This window comes from Emydura macquarii, unplaced genomic scaffold (assembly GCF_026122565.2).
Source record: "Emydura macquarii macquarii isolate MOO-44397 ecotype Brisbane River unplaced genomic scaffold, CSIRO-AGI_Emac_v2 contig_1644, whole genome shotgun sequence".
Classification (NCBI taxonomy): Eukaryota; Metazoa; Chordata; order Testudines; family Chelidae; genus Emydura; species Emydura macquarii.
In genome coordinates, this window is record NW_027131781.1 from 24,972,543 (window position 1) to 24,994,997 (window position 22,455).

The 22,455-nt window shown below is 41.9% G+C and overlaps 1 protein-coding gene across 10 annotated transcripts in view; it reads right to left on the reverse strand.

The window, feature by feature from the left end:
• Positions 1-22,455, reverse strand: part of NEO1 (neogenin 1) — a 388,142-nt gene that overhangs the window by 156,498 nt on the left and 209,189 nt on the right. For all 10 annotated transcript variants that reach the window (XM_067555974.1, XM_067555971.1, XM_067555970.1 and 7 more), the window contains exons 4-5: positions 19,641-19,794; positions 4,392-4,528 (exon numbers count right to left, since the gene is read on the reverse strand). In XM_067555974.1, coding sequence (XP_067412075.1) covers positions 4,392-4,528; positions 19,641-19,794 — 291 coding nt within the window. The remainder of the gene's footprint in view (positions 1-4,391; positions 4,529-19,640; positions 19,795-22,455) is intronic.

Sequence of the window (22,455 nt, forward strand, 5' to 3'; positions counted from 1 at the left end):
TAGAATCATAGAAGATTAGGGTTGGAAGGGACCTCAGGAGGCATCTAGTCCAAGCCCCTGCTCCAAGCAGAACCAATCCCACCTAAATCATCCCAGCCAGGGCTTTGTCAAGCCGCACCTTAAAAACCTCTAAGGATGGAGATTCCACCACCTCCCTAGGTAACCCATTCCAGTGCTTCACTACCCTCCTAATGAAAAAGATTTTCCTAATATCCAACCTAGACCTTCCCCAGTGCAATTTGAGACCATTCCTCCTAGTTCTGTCATCTACTACCATTGAGAACAGCCAAGCTCCATCCTTCTTGGAACACTCTTTTCAGATATTTAAAAGCTGCTATCAAATCCCCCTTCATGCTTCTCTTCCACAGACTAAACAAGCCTAGTTCCCTCAGCCTCTCCTCGTAAGTCTTGTGTTCTAGCCCCCTAATCATTTTTGTTGCCCTCCGCTGGACTCTTTCCAATTTGTTCACATCGTTTCTGTAGTACGGGGTCCAAAAGTGGACACAGTCTTCCAAATGAGGACTCACCAGTGCCAAATAGAGGGGAATAATCACGTCCCTCGATCTGCTGGCAATGCTCCTTCTAATGCAGCCCAATATGCCATTAGCCCTTTTGGCAACAAGGGCACACAGTTTACTCATGTCCAGCTTCTTGTCCACTGTAACCCTCAGGTTTTCTTCTGCTGAACTGCTGCCTAGCCACTCCATTCCCAGTCTATAGCAGTGCATGGGATTCTTCCGTCCTAAGTAGAGGACTCTGCACTTGTCCTTCCTGAACCTCATCAGATTTCTTTTGGACCAATCCTCCAATTTGTCTAGGTTACTCTGTACCCTAGCCCTACTCTCCAGCATATCAACCACTCCTCCCATCTTAGCGTCACCTGCAATCTTACTGAGGGTGCAAATCCATCCCATCCTCCAGATCATTAATGAAGATGTTGAACAAAACCAGCCCCACCACCTTCTCTCTCTTTCATTTCTACGGGACTGATGGCTCACTCTCTTAATGACCCTGAATTCCTTTCCTATCCTTCCCTAAGTAGGCTCCCCAGGCCAGCAGAATGGCATTTTGAATCAAGATTATCCACTTTGGAGGACTACAGATAACATCCCTTTGATGTGATCATTTAATCGTCCTCTTAGAGACAGCCCAATAGGGAGATAGGGGAAAACACTTCTGGAAATTCTTCAAATCTGAGATCCAAAAATAAAATAAAAGATAATTATTCTCCAGTAGAAATAAATGCAAAGTACCACTTCACAGATTACTATCATAGATGCCAAACCTTGAAGGTATAAAACAGCCTGGGACTTGCTGCTGCACTTCATGATTTCTGTCTTGTGTAAGGAATACTCACTCACCCTTTATAAATGGGCTCAATGTTAGGAATGTTAGGATATCTAGCGTAAACAAATTTGCCACAGGTGCAGCCATTGTTAAAACCAGGTTGATTAGATTTGCTCTGTGTAGGTTTAATTGACATGGCATTAAGAAGTACAGGGCCTGTGAGAACCTTGCCTACACTACAAATCCCAATACTGCAAAATCTGGGTACAGACAAAGGTTGAGTCATTATTCTTTACACAATATAAATGTCACAAATGCAGCAGCAAGTCCAGGCTATGCACTAGATACCAAAACAGCTGCACACAAAAGTAGTACTCCAAGGTTGGAAGCAGTCTGGAAGGTCTCTCTCCACACAAAAATCTATCATCAGTTCAGTTGGCACGGTATTGCATTCACCACTGAAGACAAAAACAAATAAGTTAGTTGACCCTAAATTCCCCCTACATATGGTGCATGACAATATCAAACAATGTCTCTGTACTATCTCCATCTTTTGGCAAGCAAGTGTAGGCAAAGGTATGCCCAAGAAAAGAAGATTTAAGAAAGGGCAGTTTGTTTAATTCAGAATGACATTTTCCCTAGAAGGGCATCTAAATGACCTCATCTGAAGAGAGCAGACTTCCATGAAACAGAAGAAGAGCTCTGTGTAGCTCAAAAGCTTGGCATTTTCACTACCAAAAGTCGAATCAGTAAAAGATATAACCTCACCCACCTTGTCACTTTATGAAAATTTAAGACAGTGTTCAATGAATATACATTCTGAGAGGCATTTCTGTCATATAAAGTTGTGCTTATTACTCTGGACAGCCAGAAAAAAGTACATTGAATCTGTATACTTGGTTCTGTGTATTTGTATATTAAGTTTCAACTTCAGTGTTTCTCTTTTTCTAGACAATTTAAAGTGTATTTGTGGTCATTTCCAGTCTTAATTATGTCAGCACTAATGAATAGGATCAACAATCTTAGCACCTGCAAACAATAAAATGAATGGTAAATGTATTAATTTCCTAAAAGGAAAAAAGTTATTCGTTCAGATTCCAACCATGCAGAATTAGCTTTGGTTTCTGTCACAAAGTTACTTCCTTTTCTTAGGTGGACAAACTAATAAAAGATAATCTCATTAGAGGAGACAAATGTCTATAAAAAGGAATTGCCTGCAACACAGGGCTATTGTTCTTCATTTATTATAAAACATGAAGAGCTCTAAAATTATGCCATAATTACTATTATAAGATTGGCTAATTCTACCATTAAAACATAATAAAAAATCACTTAGAAATGCAACCTCTGGAGAACAATGTTGTGGGGGAAGGGGGTTAATTGTTTTTATAAAAGCAGCCTTCATTACGGTACAAACCACTGTAAACAAATCAGTCATGCTCTATGAAAAGAAGCAGCGTATATGGACCAGTTAGGCATTTGGGGGCATTTCTTTACCCTTTAGTATAACAAAGTTCCAATTAAAAATTCATATTCTGAGAATCCCTCACGAGGCATGGCAAGGATTAAGAAGTCAAACATTTTGCCTAACTTTCCGTGCCCCCACGAGAACCTACTTTATTTACATACTAATTTGCAAAGTTTACATCACTGAAATTGTGTCTTTAAATATTTGTCTCAATGTTGTTTCTATTAATCGCATTCATGAGCAACCTTACAAGTAAATGATATGCACACAATAGAAGAGGAAATTAGGTAAATAAATGGATTCCAGTTTTATATTTTTCCAATAGGTTACTCTAAGACAGTAACATTTTTAAGGATTATGAAAAATACCTGTGACTGTGTCCTTTTCAGGTAAGACCTAGGAGGTAATTATAAAGGTAGGTCAACTTTCAATCCTAATAACCTAGAGACTGTCCCCTTTAGGAAAGTTTACTCATAGACTCTAGGTCAGAAGGGACCAATATGATCATCTAGTCTGACCTCCTGCACAATGCAGGCCACAGAACCTCACCCACCAACTCCTGTAATAAACTTCTAACCTATGACTGAGTTATTAAAGTCCTCAAATCATGGTTTAAAGAATCCACCAGCAGTGAGCTGTGCCCCATTCTATAGAAGAAGGCAAAAAAACCCCAGAGTCATTGCCAATCTGCCCTGGGGGAAAATTCCTTCCTGACCCCAAATATGGCAATCAGTTAAACCCTGAGAGCATGTGGGCAAGATTCACCAGCCAGATGCCCTAGAAAGAATTCTCTATAACAACTCAGAACCCAGCCCATCTAATATCCCTTCTCAGGCCACTGGCATATCTACCACCAGTAATCAAAGATCAGTCAATTGCCAAACTAGACTATCCCATCATACCATCCCCTTCCATAAATGTATCAAGCTTAATTTTGAAGCCAGCTAGGCTTTTTGCCCCCACTGCTCCCCTTGGAAGGCTATTCCAGAACTTCACGCCTCTGATGGTTAGAAACCTGCATCTAATTTCAAGTCTAAACTTCCTGATGGCCAGTTTATATCCATTAGTTTTTGTGTCCACATTGGCGCTTAACTTAAATAATTCCTCTCCCTCCCAGGTATTTATCCATCTGATGTATTTATAGAGAGCAATCATATCTCCCCTCAGCTTTCTTTTGGTTAGGCTAAACGAGCCAAGCTCTTAAGAATCAACTCTCTTAAGGCAGGTTTTCCATTCCGTGGTCCATCCTAGTTGTCCTTCTCTGCACCTGTTCCAGTTTGAATTCATCTTTTTTAAAGTTTATGGTGCCAAACATTTAATATTGTTGTAGTCATCTGATGTGTGAAACTGTCTTCAATGTGGTTAATACACGAATATAAAAATGTAATGCCTCACTTAAGTGTTTATGAAATCATGAACAATACAAAGAGTAAAAAACAGAGCACAATCATGTGACATTTATAGGAAACCAACTTGTTTTTTGTTTGTTTGTTGTTGTTGTTTTGTTTTATAGCAAGAGCAAAAATCTGAATCCCTTTTGAAGTAAAATCTTGAAACGAACATGCAAGAACAAACCCCTGAATATATTCACATATGTGGAGATTAGTTCTTTCTCAAAATTAAACATTCTGCATACCTTGAACTGTAAGATCTGCTTGAGCTTCAATTGTCTCATTTCCATTATCCACAATGCAGGCGTATGTCCCTGCATCATCATCTGTGATATCACTGATCTCCAGGCTCCCTCCCGCCAGCAACGAGAATCTTTCAGAGCTGTGCAAAGACAGGACATATAGGTAATGTAGCAAACACACTTATCTGTATGGAATGCTGATAGAAGGAAATATGAAAGGTCTCCAAATGAAACTTCCAAAATACACTGAAAAAATGGCTGTTTACATCACTTCTGGGGTTGGATTCTTTAATGGTATATTTTAACTAGATGGCATGTTTTTAACTAAACTGGTTATTTCTAGGATTTTACTTTAAACATAAGCTTAAGTTCAACAATACACATCCCACACAATATTAAGGCATTTTTTTTCCATTTTCAGGCTTCAAAGCCTATGAGTTAAATGCAATTCAAGTTATTTTAAAATACTGTAATTAAAATTCATGAAAGATGTAAGTATTCAATCACTGTCTTCAAAGGAAAATTTTCCCAGCACTAAAACCACTCCAGCCACAGCTGGAAAGTAGTTAAGTCAAGTATACCAAAAGCCAAACTTAGCTCTATGCAACATGAGAAATAAATAGTTGTAAATACTCTGTGTAATTCCGTTTTTGTAAAGAAGGCAACCATTTCAATTGGATACAAGAGCTCCAAAATAAAACCTATGCTACCAGGGCTCCCTTCACTAAAACAGTAGGAGGACTTAAGTTTAGATACAGATCTCTTGGCCATATGAACGTTGAGGGCTGACTTGTATCTCCTTCGGAAAAAATATCTATCTTCAGATTTTATTATGTAAGCCACGTGAATGCTTTTTCATGAACAAAGAACAATACTTCTATGCTCTCTTCTTTGGTATTCGTTTCCATTTATCATCCTGCCCTCTTCTGTGCTGTTCCTTATATTTAGGAAGAATCTTTCAACACTCCTCAGTCCTTGCACAGTTTTATTTTACACATCTGTAGATAAGTACACATACATTAGTAACAAAAAGCAAAACTGAGAAACAAACAACAAAAGTCTGGTTGACTGGATAAGTCCCAAATCTTCCTAATTCTCTAATGAAAATGGGAAATAGAAGTATATCAGCTGCCTATTCTGGAACTGCAGAGCCAGATTTTTCTGATAAATTAGTCCCTGACTAATTTAGTATTCACTGGGTCTATAGTTATTAATTAGAGCAATCTAATCTTTCTGAGTTTGACATCAAGTCAAAAGTCCAAAACTAAGAACACTTTTGTGTAAATTCAAACTAGTATAATCACACTTTTTTCCTTTATAATGTTATTAAAAGGCAAGAGCTTCCTCTCTTAAAACATTTTAAATTATGATTATATTATTGGAAGAGAGATACTAGCATGATTGCAAGTGTAATTTGTTATGAGACAGAGGCCTTTGGAGCTGTCTTCGATTTCATGTCCACCACAGAGCACAGAAGGGCATTTAAGTTTTTTCCAAGACTGCTCTATCCAGATAATTTACAGGTCTGTATTCCAGTTTATGAACTAACTTTTCTGTTGGATGTGCTGGTTTAAAAAATAAAAAATAAAGAACATCTTCTGAATTATGCGAAAGGAATAGTTCTGTTTGGATACAAATTAGGAATCAGACTAAGAACAAATGTCCAGGAAGACTTGGAGATAAGGCTCTTCTGTGGATGATTCTAGTTGCATGACCCAAAAAACTGAGGTAAAACTAACTATGGAGATGATATATAAGGGAAAGCAACACTTCAGAGGGGTTAAAAATGTTTTGTTTGCCTGTTTTTAAAAAAGAGCTCAGGGAATTAGGTTGAGATTCCTTTGTTCCAGGAAGACCAAACTGAGAGCCCTTAGCAATCTGACTGTCATAAGCAATGGTACTTATGCAGGCGAATTATATGGCTGGCTAGTTCTGCATTAGCTGAGAGAAGACAGCAGGAACCATTACATGCAAGCCCTTTCTTATAATCTCTCTTTCTGAACCTTTAAGACAAAGTCACGTCACACTTTCAAGGCCTTTCTCTGCAATCAGGAGGGCCAGAAAGAAACTGTTACCTACTTTTCCACAACTTGTTCTTTGAAGTACACTGCACATGTTTATTCCCTGTAGGTGCATGCGTGCCCCTGGCCCAGCTGTCAGGTAATTTTTTCCTTTGGCAGTACCCATTGGGACAGTCTGAGCACCCCTTCCTATCACACCCTCCAGTGTGTGGTTTTAAGAGGGAAGAGCCACCACTGACCTCCTTCAGTTCCTTTGCACTGGATAGATTCTGGCAGAGAGGGGAAGGAGGGCAGGCTGTGGAAAGGACATGTGCAACAAATCTTGAACAACAGTTAAAGGAGATAACCATTTCTTCTTCCAGTGCTTGCACATGTCCATTTCACTGTAAGTGACTCACAAGCACACAAATGCAGAGGTGGGCTCAGAGTCTTTCTTAACAGTTATTGTAAGACAACCCATCCAAAACTGGTACTGTCTTTGACTGATGGGAGACAGCATAATGAGCAGCAAAAGTGTGGATTCATGGCCAAGTCACCACTTTACAAATGCCTATAGTAGGCACTTGCAGCAGGAAAGCTGCCAATGTTGCCTGCACTCTCTTGGAATGAGCCAATATTCTAGTTGGTGGAGTTATATTAGCCAACCGGTAGCATAAATGAACTCATGAAGAAATTCAGGATGAAATCCTCTGAATAGAAACTGGTCGACTTTAACTCTGTCTGCAACCACAATGAACAATTGAGCAGAAGACCTAAAGGATAGGTATATGAAAAACACCAAATACCACAAGACTTGTGATAAAATCATGAGAGTTGGCAATACAGCTCAAAATTCAGTAAACTCAAAACCACTTGTTATCAAACCACTCAAAGGCACTTCTCAGTGAGAGCTATTTGATGCCCTATTCACCTTTCTATCTACACCTATTTTGACTGTACAGCTGTTAAAAGTGGTCAGAAGTGTTATTTTTTGTAATGGATCTTTTTCTCTTACTCTTCTCATATTCAAAAATAGATTAACTGGTTTTGCTCATAGTTTCCAATAAAATTCATCTTTGGGCAGAAGCCAAGAATGAAAATTTCAGCCTGACAAGTAAAACTTTTGGAATGTTGTTAAGTGGTACCACTGCTTAACTGTAGTAGATGCTACCACTCCTGCCAATAATATTGATTCACTTTTTTTAGCTGGACACTTTACTGCATACTATGTTTGGCTAAAAGAAATATAAAGTCTGAAAAACAAGTTATATACTTAGATCAAAATAAAACTAAGGTTATATAGGAATGTCTTTTCAAAAGGCTAGATCTGAACAGCAGTTCTGTGCTGCAGCAGCACACCTTTTTCTATTTTGACTTTTGAAATAGGCATTTTATCATGAATCATTTAAACGCTCAATCAATAAATCCTGCTGGGTAACTGGTATATGCTCAATACAAAAATACCATTCCTGTGAAAAACACCCTCTTCTTTTTTCCTCAATATCTCATTTCTCTTATTTTTCTTTGATGAAACTGCTTTTGCCTGAATTAGTTTTCTGAGAGATTAAAAAACTAAATATAAAGCAAGCACTGGTTTAGTCCAGAGATCTGCCAAAAGGTACATTACCACATTAATCAGCAAGACTGCTTGCAGTTATATATGTGGTAGCCATTCTGAAACTCAAACACTCACTAATGGAAAGAGACGATTTAAAATAGAGAAAATTTCCCTACTTCATGTTACACAATATCATGTTTTTATTGAATAGAATCTTCCTAGAAGAATGCATTTTCTAGGTGCTGAATTTAAATATCACATTTCTATAGATGAACAAACATTATAGGAGAAGCTGGTAGAAACCCTTTCATTTTGTTTGCCTAACACTTTCCACTATAAAATATGCTTGTGATGTTTTCTGCAGAAGCGCTAGCTATATTATTTGCAACAGGACTTTAAAATCCTGCAGAGAGAAAGCCCGCAAGCTAGAAAGGTATCTTCTGAAATTCCACTCTGGTTCAACACTTATAAACTGTTAAAAATGGCTGTTTCCTCTCACATTTATTCTTCAAGAGAGTGTTGGCAGCATGCCAACATCATAACTGGATGTGAATACTGAAGATTTCTGGGCCCCATGCAAATGCCAAAGTAGCAGCAGCAGAACCACCACCACCACAACCATTCACTATCCTGGAAACACATGTGCTCTGCCAGAGCAGTTGCAGTAGTGGTTATGGGGAGATAGCTGGATTAACTACTCACCCGCAGATCTCACATATGGCATCAGAGACCCCTCCAACGTATGGAAAATTACATACAAAACCAATGTTTAAAAAGTCATCTAAAGTTTAGATTGCAAAGTCAAGCACTTGAAAGTTAGGAAAAGCTAGATTGTGCATACACATAACAAAACACTCTTTAGTTATAAGATCACATTCTATTTTTCCACAGGACCTCTGCCTCATGCACAGGTTGGACATACAAGGAGGCAGAATTAAGTTTGCCTGGGCAACTGGATTTAAAAGGCCACTGTTGTTTTAAGAAATGTGTTTTTGCAGGGTGCACACACAAAGCAAATAATCCATCCCTTTGACAACTGAGCAAGATTCTTTTGTAACTTCAGTGTGCTGAAGAGTTTGAGTATAATCTTCTTAATAGCTAATATTTTGCTAGATAATCATTTACAAGGGATTATTCATTGCCTTTTGGCACGTGATGTGATTAGTCAGCTACATTTCTTTAACAGATTTGTTTAATTAACCACTTACTCTTGAAAGGGCAGCTTTCAGTTGACTATAACTTACAGTGTTGCATTTCCTTTAATGTTTTTCAAATGAAAGACCAATGCTTCCTCCTACCTCTCTCTAGCTGTGATAAATCATGTAGTTAAATATAAGAGTACAAGCTTTAGAATAGGGTTTCTCAACCTATGAATAAAGACCCAAAATTAGTTCACCAGAATGTGTCAAAGGGTTTCAGGGGCTGGCTGGGCTCATACCTGGGATATGGGAGCACATTGGTGCTCAGGTCTGGCACAACCACCCCTCCATCACCCCAGCCAGGGCAAACCTGAGTGAGTAACATTGTGACTCCATGTACCAGGTCACAATGCCACTCAGAAATGATGACCTCAGAAGTTGAAATACCCAGAGCAGGAAGCCGAGTCCAATCAACACCCCCAAGACAGGAGACAGGAGGGATGGGCTGTTTCACGTTCTCCAGTAAGTACTGGTCCCCCATGTACCTCTGCCTCACAGCTGTGCAATACCCCATCTTCCACACCCCATCTTGTCTTCCAGCCTGAGCCCCCCAATGTACCTCTCCGCCATAGACAGGCAACTCTTGCTATGTCACACCATCCTCCAAACCCCTAGATCTTCCCCCACTGCACCCTCAACCCCTTTGGTCCTTCAACTTCTTCCCCCAGACCTCTAACTTTACCCCCCCAGAACTCCAAATCCCCTCCATCCCTTTGCCACCATGGACCCGGGGGGGGGGGGGGGGGGGGGGGGGGCGGCTAAAAGCATGACTTGCATCACTCATTGCTGAATCTACGAGGTGGTGTTGCACATGTACCATCTTGCAGACAGCGACTGATAAATCTCATGGTAATGTTACTACGTGTTTGGGTAACAAATGTGCTTAAACTCTTACCCTCTGATAAGTTAGCTAGGATTTTTAAAATAAATAGTTCAGTGGAGGTACTGAAAGGAATTAGTTCGGGAAATATTTTATCATGGGGAGTTAATTTCATAATTTACTACGTGCATCACATAGCTTTGCTTCAAATAATAATTCCATGAAATTGTTTAAACCTGCGAAGACTGACACCATTAAAATTTACTGATACTGAAATATGACACATTTCATTACTTTAAATCCTGTTGAAATCTTTGACAAACATTCCATCAAACTAACTACATCCACTGCATTAGGCTCACAATATAAATATTCTTTCCACAAGATGCATTCCCCGGAATTGCTAAGAATATGGTTTCTTAACAATATAGATTCTAATTGAACATCTAGCTTGAGAGAACAATTTCTTTAATTCTATGAAGAGTGATTTGCTACAGTTAAAAACAGAATGTAAAATGGTTATATTATCAAATAAAGCAATGAATCTAGTGGTAAGAAAGGGGTACGCTTAAAAGCTAACATTACAGAACGATTAAAGCAAAACAGCTCTCTTTTCTGTCTTCAACTTTTCCTCTTGACTTCAGTTCTACTTTATCATCTTTCATTCCTTCACAGGAAGGTGATCCCCTCTCCCAAATACTTCATGTCCACTACTTGTGGACCGGATCCCAATCTCTGCTCATTCCTTTTTTTTTTTTTTTTTTTTTTTTTTTAAACTTGATCTTTAACATTTCTTTTAAAAGGAGTCTCAACATACATAAAAAAATCTATCCAGACCTTAATTAGCAAGTTTATATTTGTGTGCATGGTCATCACAGATAAGTATTTTAGTTCACAAAAACAAGCTATTTTAGAACTTACCAATAGCCCTGAGTGGTTCAGTAGCATTGTGAATAAAAACAAATGTAAAAAAAAAATCAGATTTTATTTAAACTGGATTTTTTGAATGTTAAACACACTTTTCTTTAAAAATAAATCGATATAAGAGATTACATTTGAAATTCTGACAAACTATATTAAAGCCTACACTTCGTATAATCTTTAAAATAAATTAAATTAAATTACCAAATATTCAAGCAGTACATGTATGCTGCCAAAGTTTTAAGTAAAGACAAACCACTGAACTGGTGAAGTCACTAGCTAAGCAACTGGAACCAGAGTTTGCTGAAGCACTAAACTAGCTTTCAACAGTCTGCACATAGAGAGAATATTTGCCTTATTTTAGTTTATTCGGTTAGTTCAATTCAATGACTGATTCATTCAGAGTTGAGAAACCGGCTAGGAGTTGAAAAAGGAAAGCCTGGAGGCACTGGAGATGGAGCTTTGTGAAGAGTGTCACATAGGTGCAGGAGGCCATGTGGTCTAGAAGGACCAGACAAGATCAAACTGTCCTATGAGGGCTCAGCTGAAGCTGAGCTATGAGGTCCCTCGTTGCTTGGACTCTGTCTTCAGGTAAGCATGCTCTTGCTGAAATAAGTTCAGAGTTGCTCCAATACATTTTATAATTTGCACTGGAACTAAGGTGGACTTTTCCAGGTTTACTTGAAGTCCTAAAGACTGAAGAAGGCTGCAGAGGGATAGGACTGTAAGTTGTACCTCCTGGTATGACCAGCTCGTGAGCAGCCAATCATCAAAGTATGGAAACAATGGGCTGCCCTGATGACACGGGTATGCCGGTACCACAGCAAAAAACTAAGGGCCGTTGAGAGACTGAAGGGAAGAACTCTGTACTGATAATGATTTAGGCTCACCGTGAAGCACAAGAATAACCTATGCACTGGATGAAAGACTATATAGAAATCAGCACCCTTCAAACCAAGAGATGCAAACCAGTCACCTACACTTAGGGAGGGGACTAGATTGGCCAGCCTGGTCATCCTGAATGGCATACAAAGACATTCAGTTGTCCGAGATCCAAAGTGGGTCTCTCCAGCCTCCCTTCATGGGGACAAGGAAACATCTTGATAAAAACCGCTTCCTCTGTGTTGACGAGACACAGATCTTATAGCTCCTAGTTGGATCAATCTACCTCCTGTCTGAGAATCCTCGAGGAGGGGGGAGGTCTCTGAAGAGGAACAGCGAGAAATTCTATTGAGTAGCCAGTAGAGATGGCCTCTATGACCCATTTGGCTGATGTGATATGATGCCAGGCCTGAAAGAAATGGGCTAAGCTGCCACTGAAAGGGGTATTGGAGAGGGTGGAGACTGGCTGGTGGTTCTCAAGGTTCCATCAACATGGTCACTCAGTTGGAGGCTGAGACTAGGAAAGAGAACAATGGCAGGGCATTTTGTCTGCCATGCTATACTCTTTGAGTTTCCTAGGAGGGTCGTATGCTCTGTTTGTATAGCGGCAGTCTGGAGTACCTTCTCTGAGGTGCTGCGGTGCAAAAACCCAAAGAGCAGAGGGTTGCATGGGAGTCCTTAACAGTTTCACTGAACAGATTGTTGCTCTTGAAACGGAGGTCCCTCCACAGTAGCTTGAACCTTCTTGGGAAACCAGAAGACTGAAGCCACAAAGACCATCTGCCATCCAGACTGGGAAACTCAAGAAGTGTGCTGCTTGCCTGGAGCTAGAATTCAGGATGTGACAGAGTCTGCTGAGAAACTCATTAAGCCCTCGGACCACTACTCCTTCCTACTTGTCCATGTGAGTACCAATGATACTGATAAGAACGACCTTGAGCAGATCACTGAAGACTATACGGCTCTGGGAAGAAAGTTAAAGGAGTGTGAGGTGCAAGTGGTGTTCTCGTACATCCTCCCTATTGAAGAAAAGGCCTAGGTAGAGACCAACGAATTGTGGAAGTAAATGCATGGTTATGCAGGTGGTGTCAGAGAGAGGGCTTTGGATTCTTCGACCATGGGATGTCATTCCAAAAAGCACTGCTAGAAAGATATGGGATCCACCTAACAATGAGAGGGAAGCGCATCTACACAGACAGGCTGGGTAACCTAGTGAGGAGGATTTTAAACTGGGTTCACCAGGGGACGGAGACCTAAGCCCGGAGGTAACTGGGGAAGGGGGATAACGGGAGGAAGCACAAGGAGGAGGGTGCAACAAGGGAGGCCTCCTGATTCGTACTGAGAAAGTAGGACAATCGGCTAGCTATCTTAAGTGCCTGTACGGGAATGCAAGAAGCCTGGGAAACAAGCAGGTAGAATAGGAAATCCTGGCACAGTCAAGAAACTATGACGTGACTGGAATAACCGAGATTTATGGGGTAACTCACATGATTGGAGCACTCTCATGGATGGGTATAAACTGTTCAGGAAGGACAGGTGGGGAGAAAAGGTGGAGGAGTTGCACTGTATGTAAGAGAGCTGTATGATTGCTCAGAGCTCCAGTATGAAACTGGAGAAAACTTAACCCAGAGACTCTCAACAGGCTTTAGAGGCGAGAGCAACAAGGATGCATGGTGGGAGTCTGCTATAGACCATGAGACCAGGCAGATGAGGCTTTCTTCAGACAACTAATGGAAATTTTCAGATCACAGGCCCGAGTTCTCAATCACCCTGACGTCTCCTGGGAGAGCAATACAGCAGTAAACTGACAATCCAGGAAGCTTTTGGAGAGAGTTGTGAACAACTTCCTGGTGCAAGTGCTGGAGGAACCAACTAGGGGCTGTATTCTTGACCTGCTGCTCACAAACAGGGAAGAATTGGTAGGGGAAGTGGATGGCAACCTGACAGCAGTGACCAGAAGATGGTCAAGTTCAGGATCATGCCAAAAGGAAGAAAGGAGAGCAACAGAATATGCACTCTGGACTTCTGAAAAGCAGGCTTTGACTCTCTCAGGGAACTGATGGGTAGGATCCCCAGGGAGGCTATATGAGGGAGAAAGAAGTCCAGGAGGTCTGGCTGTATTTTAAAGAAACCTTATTGAGGGCACAGAAACAAACCATCCCGATGTGCAGAAAGAATGGCAAATGTGGCAGGCTACCAACTTGGCTTAACAGAGAAATCTTCGGTGAGCTCAAACACAAAAATGAAGCTTACAAGAAATGGAAGCTTGGACACATGACTAGGGAGGAGTATAAAAATATTGCTTGAGCATGCAGGGGTGAAATCAGGAAAGCCAAAGCACAACTGGAGTTGCAGCTAGCAAGGAACATGAAGGGTAATGAAAAGGGTTTCTACAGGTATGTTAGAAAAAAGTAGGTGGTCAGGGAAAGTGTGGGCACTTTCCTGAATGGGGGAGGCACCCTAGTGACAGAGGATGTGGGAAAAGCTAAGTACTCAATGCTTTTTTTGCCTCTCTCTTCACAGACAAGGTCAGCTCCCAGACTACTGCACTGGACAGCACAGTATGGGGAGGAGGTCCCTGATGATTGGAAAAAGGCAAATATAGTGCTCATCTTCAAGAAAGGGAAGAAAGAGGATATAAGGGAACTACAGACCAGCCAGCCTCACCTCAGTCCCCAGAAAAATCTTGGAGCAGGTCCTCTAGGAATCCATTTTGAAGCATGAGGTGACTTGCTCTGTGGATGTGGGGAAAGCGATAGATGTGATATACCTTGATTTTAGCAAAGCTTTTGATACGGTCTCCTCTGGTATTCTTGCCAGCAAGTTAAAGAAGTATGGTTGGATGAATGGACTATAAGGTGGATAGAAAGCTGGCTGGATTGTCAGGCTCAATGGGTAGTGATCAATGGTTCGATGTCTAGTTGGCAGCCGATATCAAGCAGAGTGTCCCAGGGGTCGGTCCTGGGACCAGTTATGTTCAACATCTTCATTAATGATCTGAAGGATGGGGGATTGCATCCTCAGCAAGTTCGCAGATGACACTTTGCTGGGGGAGTGGTAGATATGCTGGAGGGCAGGGATAGGATACAGAGTGACCTAGGCAAATTGGAGGATTGGGCCAAAAGAAATCTGATGAGGTTCATTAAGGACAAGTGCAGAGTCCTGCAGAAAAGGACCTAGGGGTTACAATGGACAAGAACCTGGATATGAGTCATAAGTGTGCCCTTGTTGCCAAGAAGGCTAACGGCATACCAGGCTGCATTTGTAGAAGCATTGCCAGCAGACTGAGGGAAGTAATTATTCCCCTCTATTTGGCACTGGTTAGGCCACACCTGGAGTAGTATGTCCAGTTTTGGGCCCCCCCTCTACTGAAAGGATGTGGACAAATTGGAGAGAGCCCAGCGGAGGGCAACGAAAATGATTAGGGGGCTGGAGCACATGACTTATAAGGAGAGGATGAGGGAACTGGGCTTATTTAGACCGCAGAGGAGAAGAGTTAAGAGGAATTTGATAACAGCCTTCAATTACCTGAAGTGGGGCTTCAAAGAGGATGGAATTATGCTGTTCTCAGTTGTGGCAGATGGCAGAACAAGGAGCAATAGTCTCAAATTGCAATGGGGGAGGTCTAGGTTGGATATTAGGAAAAACTTTTTCACTAGACGGGTGGTGAAGCACTGGAATGGTTACCTAGGGAAGTGTGGAATCTCCATCCTTACAGGTTTTTAAGGCCTGTCTTGACAAAGCCCTGGCTGGAATGATTTATTTGGGGTGGGTCCTGCTTTGAGCAGAGGGTTGGACTAGATGACCTCCTGAGGTCCCTGTCAACCCTAATGTTCTACGATTCTTTGATGACCGAAGACGTTATGGAGTAGGAAGCCATATCCGCAGCATCAACCAAGGACTGGAAGGACGAACTGGTAATCAGTCTACCTATGTCAACAATGGCCTGAAATTGAGGACTGAGTTCTTGTGGAAGTTTATTTGTCAACTCACCCAGTTTGTTAAATTAAAATTATATTTTGAAATCAAAGCCTTATCATTTGTATGTGTAATTGTACTCTGGTAGAGGAGAAACGCCTCCTTGCAAAGAGATCCAGTCTTTTGGCATCCTTGTATAAAGGAGTAGACCCAGACTGGTGGAGTCTTTCGCATTTGATGATAGCCTGAATCATCAGAGGTGGGGTGAGAAAACAAACATCCTGCCCTTTTCATGGTACAAAGTACTTTTTCTTGGTCTTTTGTTGCTAGGGTATGCCAGACCATCTTGGTTGGCTCCAATATAATTTTCTTGATCTGAAGTGCCACCTTGCTTGGCCCAGGAGTCTGAAAGACGTTCAACAACTTATGAGTGAGGCCTGGACTTCCTCCAGGGGAATCCGTAGGTCCTGAAACTGTTTGTAGTCGTTGGGTGACAATGGCAAAGCCAATGCCGCCACCTGATCAGGTGATGAGGATGAAATTGCTGCAGGAGGATTAAATGGGTTTGTCTTTTTGGGTTGATCCTCCTCCTCATAGTTCTACTGAAGGGGCTGCAGCTCCTCTCTACGCAGCAACCTTTGTCTGCACTCCCACTCAGATCCTTTGAAATTGAGATGTCTGAAGTAAGGATCCCAAGAACCCCAAAAGGGCCAGTGAGTGGGATCATAAGGATAAGGGTGAGGGTACCACTGGTCCTGAACCTAGTAGTATGCTGTCCAGGAGTATGAGGGTACCCAGAGACTCTGGAACTCTGTCAGAGCTGATGTCATGCCTCAGAGCAGGCAGAGGAGCCACTGTCTCGGTCTCCAGCTCACCTGCGGAGTAGGACTCTTCAGATTCCACCAGCGGAAACAATGGTACCATGCACTTTGTGATACCTTGGGCTGGTGGATGGTACCAGCAAATGGTGCACCAATGTTGTGGGTATATCCTTAGAAACCATTGGTTCCACAAGTATCAGTGACTCTGGATCGAAATAAAGGCCAAGTCATCCACGACAGTGTACCTGAATCTCACAGGTTTCAGAAGGGGCTTCTGCCTTTTGGTAGAGCCAATTGTGCCTATTTCATTCAGACAGTGAATGTCTGAATCGCCAAGTCCTTCCTTCCCATTGTGGTGTGGTACTGTCGGTGCAGACAACAATTGTTCCATTGTCTCTCTTGCTAGTGCCAGAGTCATTCCTGCCCCTCTTGCAACTGGCAGTTTTGGTGTACTCTTGGCCTTTGGTACCAGCAGTTCAGACCCATACACCTCACGAGCTCCTGACACAAACATACTGGGGCGTGGACTCTCATCTGACTGGGAAGGTGGAGGGAAGGAATTTTTTCTGTTTCTTATGGGGATGTTTGTCCTTACCCTTCTCCCATCACCTGCTAGTGTCCTTATGCCTGGTCTCTGCCAGACCAGACCTAGGGAGCATCTTGTGGGGGCAGATTACCTGGGGGCAACCTGAGGCCTCATTGCCCACTTCATTAGGAGTCTTTGGAGCCAGAAGTCACATGATTGCTCACTTCACGGTGAAAACAAGTGGCTGATATTGCACTTGGAGGGAATGTGAGATTCTCCAATTGAAAATAAACACAAGTCATGAGAATCACCCACCAAGAAGACCCAGGCACAGGCCATGCAGGATTTGAATCTGGAGATTTTAGGCATATTAAGAACCCCAAATAGAGCATAGTGAGTGATAGTGTTTCAGGGGACAGGGTTCCCTCTCCATCTACACTAATGACCTCCTAAATTCGTAAAAACCAACAATCCAACAGTAAACTATTTATAGCAAAAAGCTAGAATAGAAGCAGGAACAGCTAGCAAAACTACAGACACTGAGGGGTTCCATCTCAGACCATAAGCACTAAAAAGGAACCAGAGAAGCAGACTATCAATGTCACCACTTATACCCTTGATTCAGAGTACAAGGAGGCACCAGACACAGGTGTGAACCAAGAGACACTACTAGTAAAAGTTTTCTGATCTCAGGCACGTGAAGTGTATGAGCACTCACAGTGAAAGACATATAAGGACCATCACTCAAGGAAGAACTGTGCTCTATGATAAACGAATCAAGAACTCATTTTTGCAGAGTGAGGCAAATCAAATTTTCCCCTTTATCACCCCTCAAAGTAAACTTTATATTAACACACACTCTCCTCTAAGGAAAAAGTTAGACCAAACTTGGCATCAATTTTAGCCAGCAACAGCAAAATACCTCTCTCATCCACTAACTGACCAAAGAGACTTTGTAGTATAATATTTTTAAAAATAAAAAAGGCTTTTAGGGCCCAACCCCTTATTTATTCCCTCTCTTTTGTAGAAGTGAACATTTACTTTAAGCTTTAAAGGAAAAATAAATATTCCTCTTAACTATCAGTTTATTTTCTCAGAGACTAGATGTCCACTGATGTAGTAACCATTAGCTCACAAAAGTGTATGGAGGCACCTGGGGCTATCAAGTCACTGGGGATATGTCTACATTGCAATAAAACACATGCAGCTGGCCCATGTCAGCTGACTCAGGCCCACAGAGCTTGGGCTACAGGTGTTTTTTTGCAGCGTAAACTTTAGGCCAGCCTCCCAGGATATAAGACCCACATAGCCACTTATATTCTAGATAACTGGCCTTTAAATCTTGAAAAATATGAGCAATACTCAGTCCTGAATCAATGAATCAAGGTTGTACAGTGAAGGAGACTTGTCTGTATGATCTCGGTCGCATTTGATGCAGAAGTTGGAAGATATATAATGATTGAGGCAGGAGAGTAAAGGAAGAGAAAGGATGATCTCATGGGTAAGGCAGTTGACTTCTGCTATGGAGAACTGGATTCTATCCCTACCTCTGCCACAGAGTGCCTAGCAAGTTCCTTAAATCCAACTTTCAGGTGTGGTCATTAATTGTATGCTCCTATGTTTCTGGGTGCTCAGCTTGAGACCCTGGGATATGAACTGATGAAGGGCTGAGCACTTAGCTCTGCAACTGAAGTCAATGAGAGTTGTGTTTTGAATATATAAAGTGCTATATAATGCTATGCATTCTGAAAAATCAAGTCCTAGGTGTCTCATATTAGGGACCAAAATTAGTGGATACTTTCAATATTGATCTCCGTGACTTAGTTCCTCATCTGTAAAGTGGGGATATTACCACCTAATCCCACAGAGGTATGTTGAAAATAAATTAATGTTTGTGAACCACTCAGATACTATAGAGATGAGCACCATAGAAAAGCCCATGAGGAAATTAATAACCATCTTCAAAGCAGGGTTTGAATAGTATGGAGTAAATAAGGCACAGGACTATACAGTGAACAATGAGGAGAAAAAAATACTGAATAGCTGCTCATTAATTGAGTACTGTCCTTTCTGTGCACTGAATGAGGCAAGGGTCTTGCGGAAAAAACAGCATTTAATCATATAATTAAAGAATATCATAATGCATATGCAGAAGGGAGCCCATTTAGGTTGCAAAGGCAACCTTAATTCTGGCATTTCCTAACTTTCAAATGTTTGACTTTGCAACTTTAATAACATTCTTTTAACAGTTCTTTTGTGCACAATTTTCTGTTTTTTAAATCAAACTGAAAAAAACCAAATGTGATCATGTGGCATAACACTTATACTCCTGTGGTTTAGATCTACTGCACAGACACTCTGATGTTTTACCAGTCTCCTGGACTGACTGACTCAGTCTACACAACCTATATGGCATAAGGCTTGTCACAACCCTCAACATGAAGACCCTGCACATTACAACAGCAGAATCTACCATGTCGCTTTAAAATTAAGAAGAAGCTGAGTGGACTTAGATATAAAACCATAAGTTTGGCTTCGCATAATAATTCCTATATTACTATTTTAGGTAAGGGGAAAGTCAATTTCCATTTACTAGCCCTTACTCACCCTTCTGTAGTAAGTTCTTCTTCGTTTCTCATCCACCTATTAACTGGAGTTGGAAATCCTGCAGTGACACATGGGAAAACTGCACTTTGTCCAGTAACTTTGGTAAGTGAAGAAGGTTGCCTCAGAAACACCAAGTTTAACGGAACCTCTGGATCTGCAAATATTTGGTAAATAAAACAGCAATAAAGTTATCAAACACTGAATAAAGATAATGAGATTATCAAGTTAATAATACCAGGATATTGCTCCCCTTCAATAGTAAACAGAGTGCTCAAAACAATGAAACAGCTAGTTGCTTCTCTCTCTCTTTTTTGTGAGGCCACAATAAACACAAAACTATAAAGCCAACAAGGCATTTCTACAGAACAATAATTTGTCCTATAAATTGAGTTTCTGCAAAGGGTTCAACCAATCTACGATTAACTGGCTGCACATGACTTCCCACTCCAGACATACAAGTTGACTGTTCTGCCATTGGAGTTCTGGTTTCTCAAGAGCAGCCTGCTCCAAATTCCCCAGGAAACAACCTGAGCACTAGCTATACCTACAAACCTGGAAACCGCCACTCCGTAAGAGGCGGTTACTTACCTGTAATTGGAGGCTTTTCAAAATGGGTGGTCCCTAATGGTATTCCACTGACCACTTACGCATGCACACCATGCATCTGAAGCCGGAGATTTTGAAAGCCATAGCATCTGTTGGTCTGTGCATGCACTCTTGTCTCGCCTCATGGTTTCATCCAAGGTAATAAAGGGTGGGGATGAACCAACCACATCTTCAGTTTTTTCTCCAGTGCAAATCCAACAGATCCACAGTACAGGGGAAGGAGGGCAAGAGGTGGAATACAGATAGGGAACATTCTTCGCAAGAAAAACCTCTATTTATAGATAACTAACTTCCTCTTCTTCTTCAAGTGACGGTCCCTATTGTATTCCACTGAGAGTGATTAACAAGCAGTACGTAAGTCGGAGGAGAGTGCAAGGATGAAATGCGTGGTTACGCAGGTGGTGTCGGAGAGAGGGCTTTGGATTCTTCGATCATGGGATGTTGTTCCAGGAAGGAGGATTACTAGAAAGAGACGGGATTCACCTAACGAAGAGAGGGAAGAGTATCTTCGCAGAAAAGCTAGCTAACCTAGTGAGGAGGGCTTTAAACTAGGTTAGACGGGGGATGGGGACCTAAGCCCGAAGGTAAGTGGGGAAGTGGGACACCAAAAGGAAGGAGAAGGGTGCAACAGTGGAGGCCTCCGGAATTACACTGAGAAAGTAGGAAAATCGGCCAGTTATCTCAAGTGCACACAAGTATCTCAAGTATACACAAACGCAAGAAGCCTGCTAAACAAGCAGGAGGAATTGGAAGTCCTGGCACAGTCAAGAAACTATGATATGACTGGAATAACCGAGACTTGGTGGGGTAACTCACACGACTGGAGCACTGTCATGGATGGGTATAAACTGTTCAGGAAAGACAGGCAGGGGTGAAAGGGTGGAGAAATTCTACTGTATGTAAGAGAGCACTATGATTGCTCTGAGCTCCAGTATGAAACTGGAGATAAGCCAGTTGAGAGTCTCTGGGTTAAGCTTAGAAACAAGAAAAATAAGGGAGATGTCATGGTGGGTGTCTGTTATAGACCACCAGACCAGGAGGACGAGGTAGATGAGGCTTTTTTCAGTCAACTAGGGAAAGTTTCCAGTTCACAGGACCAGTTCTCATGGGGGACTTCAATCACCCTGACATCTGCTGATAGAGCAATACAGCAGAGCACAGACAATCCAAGAAGTTTTTGGAAAGTGTTGCGGACAACTTCCTGGTGCAAGTGCTGGAGCAACCGACTAGGGGCCGTGCTCCTCTTGACCTGCTTCTCAGAAACAGGGAAGATTTGGTAGGGGAACTAGAAGTGGGTGGCAACCTAAGCAGCAGTGACCATGAGATGGTCAAGTTCAGGATCCTGACAAAAGGAATAAAGGAGAACAGCAGGATGTGGACCATACACTTCAGAAAAGCAGACTTAGACTCCCTCAGGGAGCTGATGGGCAAGATCCCCTGGGAGGCTAATATGAGGGGGAATGGAATCCAAGAGAGCTGGCTGTATTTTAAAGAAACCTTATTGAGGGTGCAGGAACAAACCATCCCGAAGTGCAGAAAGAATGGCAAATATGGTAGGCGCCCAGCTTGGCTTAACGAAGAAGTCTATGGTCAGCTTAAACACACAAAAAGAAGCTTACAAGAAGTGGAAGCTTGGTCAGATGACTAGGGAGGATTATAAAAATACTGCTCGAACATGCAGGAATGAAATTAGGAAGGCCAAAGTGCAATTGAGTTGCAGCTAGCAAGGGACGTGAAAGGGAACAAGAAGGGTTTCTACAGGTATGCTACCAACAAGAGGAAGATTAGGGAAAGTGTGGGCCCCTTACAGAATGGGGGAGGCAACCTAGTGACAGAGGATGTGGAGAAAGCTGAGGTACTCAATGCCTTTTTTGCCTTTGTCTTCACAGACAAGGTCAGCTCCCAGACTATGCACTGGACACCACTGAATGGGGAGGAGGTGAACATCCCTCAGTGCTGAAGGAACAGGTCCAAGACTATTTAGAAAGATTGGACATACACAAGTCCATGGGGCCAGATGCAATGCATCCGAGGGTGCTGAGGGAGTTAGCCGATGTGATTTCAGAGCCATTGGCTATTATCTTTGAAAGCACATGGCGATTGGGGGAGGTCCCTGATGATTGGAAAAAGGCAAATATAGTGTCCATCTTCAAGAAAGGGAAGAAAGAGGACCCAGGGAACTACAGACCAGTCAGCCTCACCTCAATCC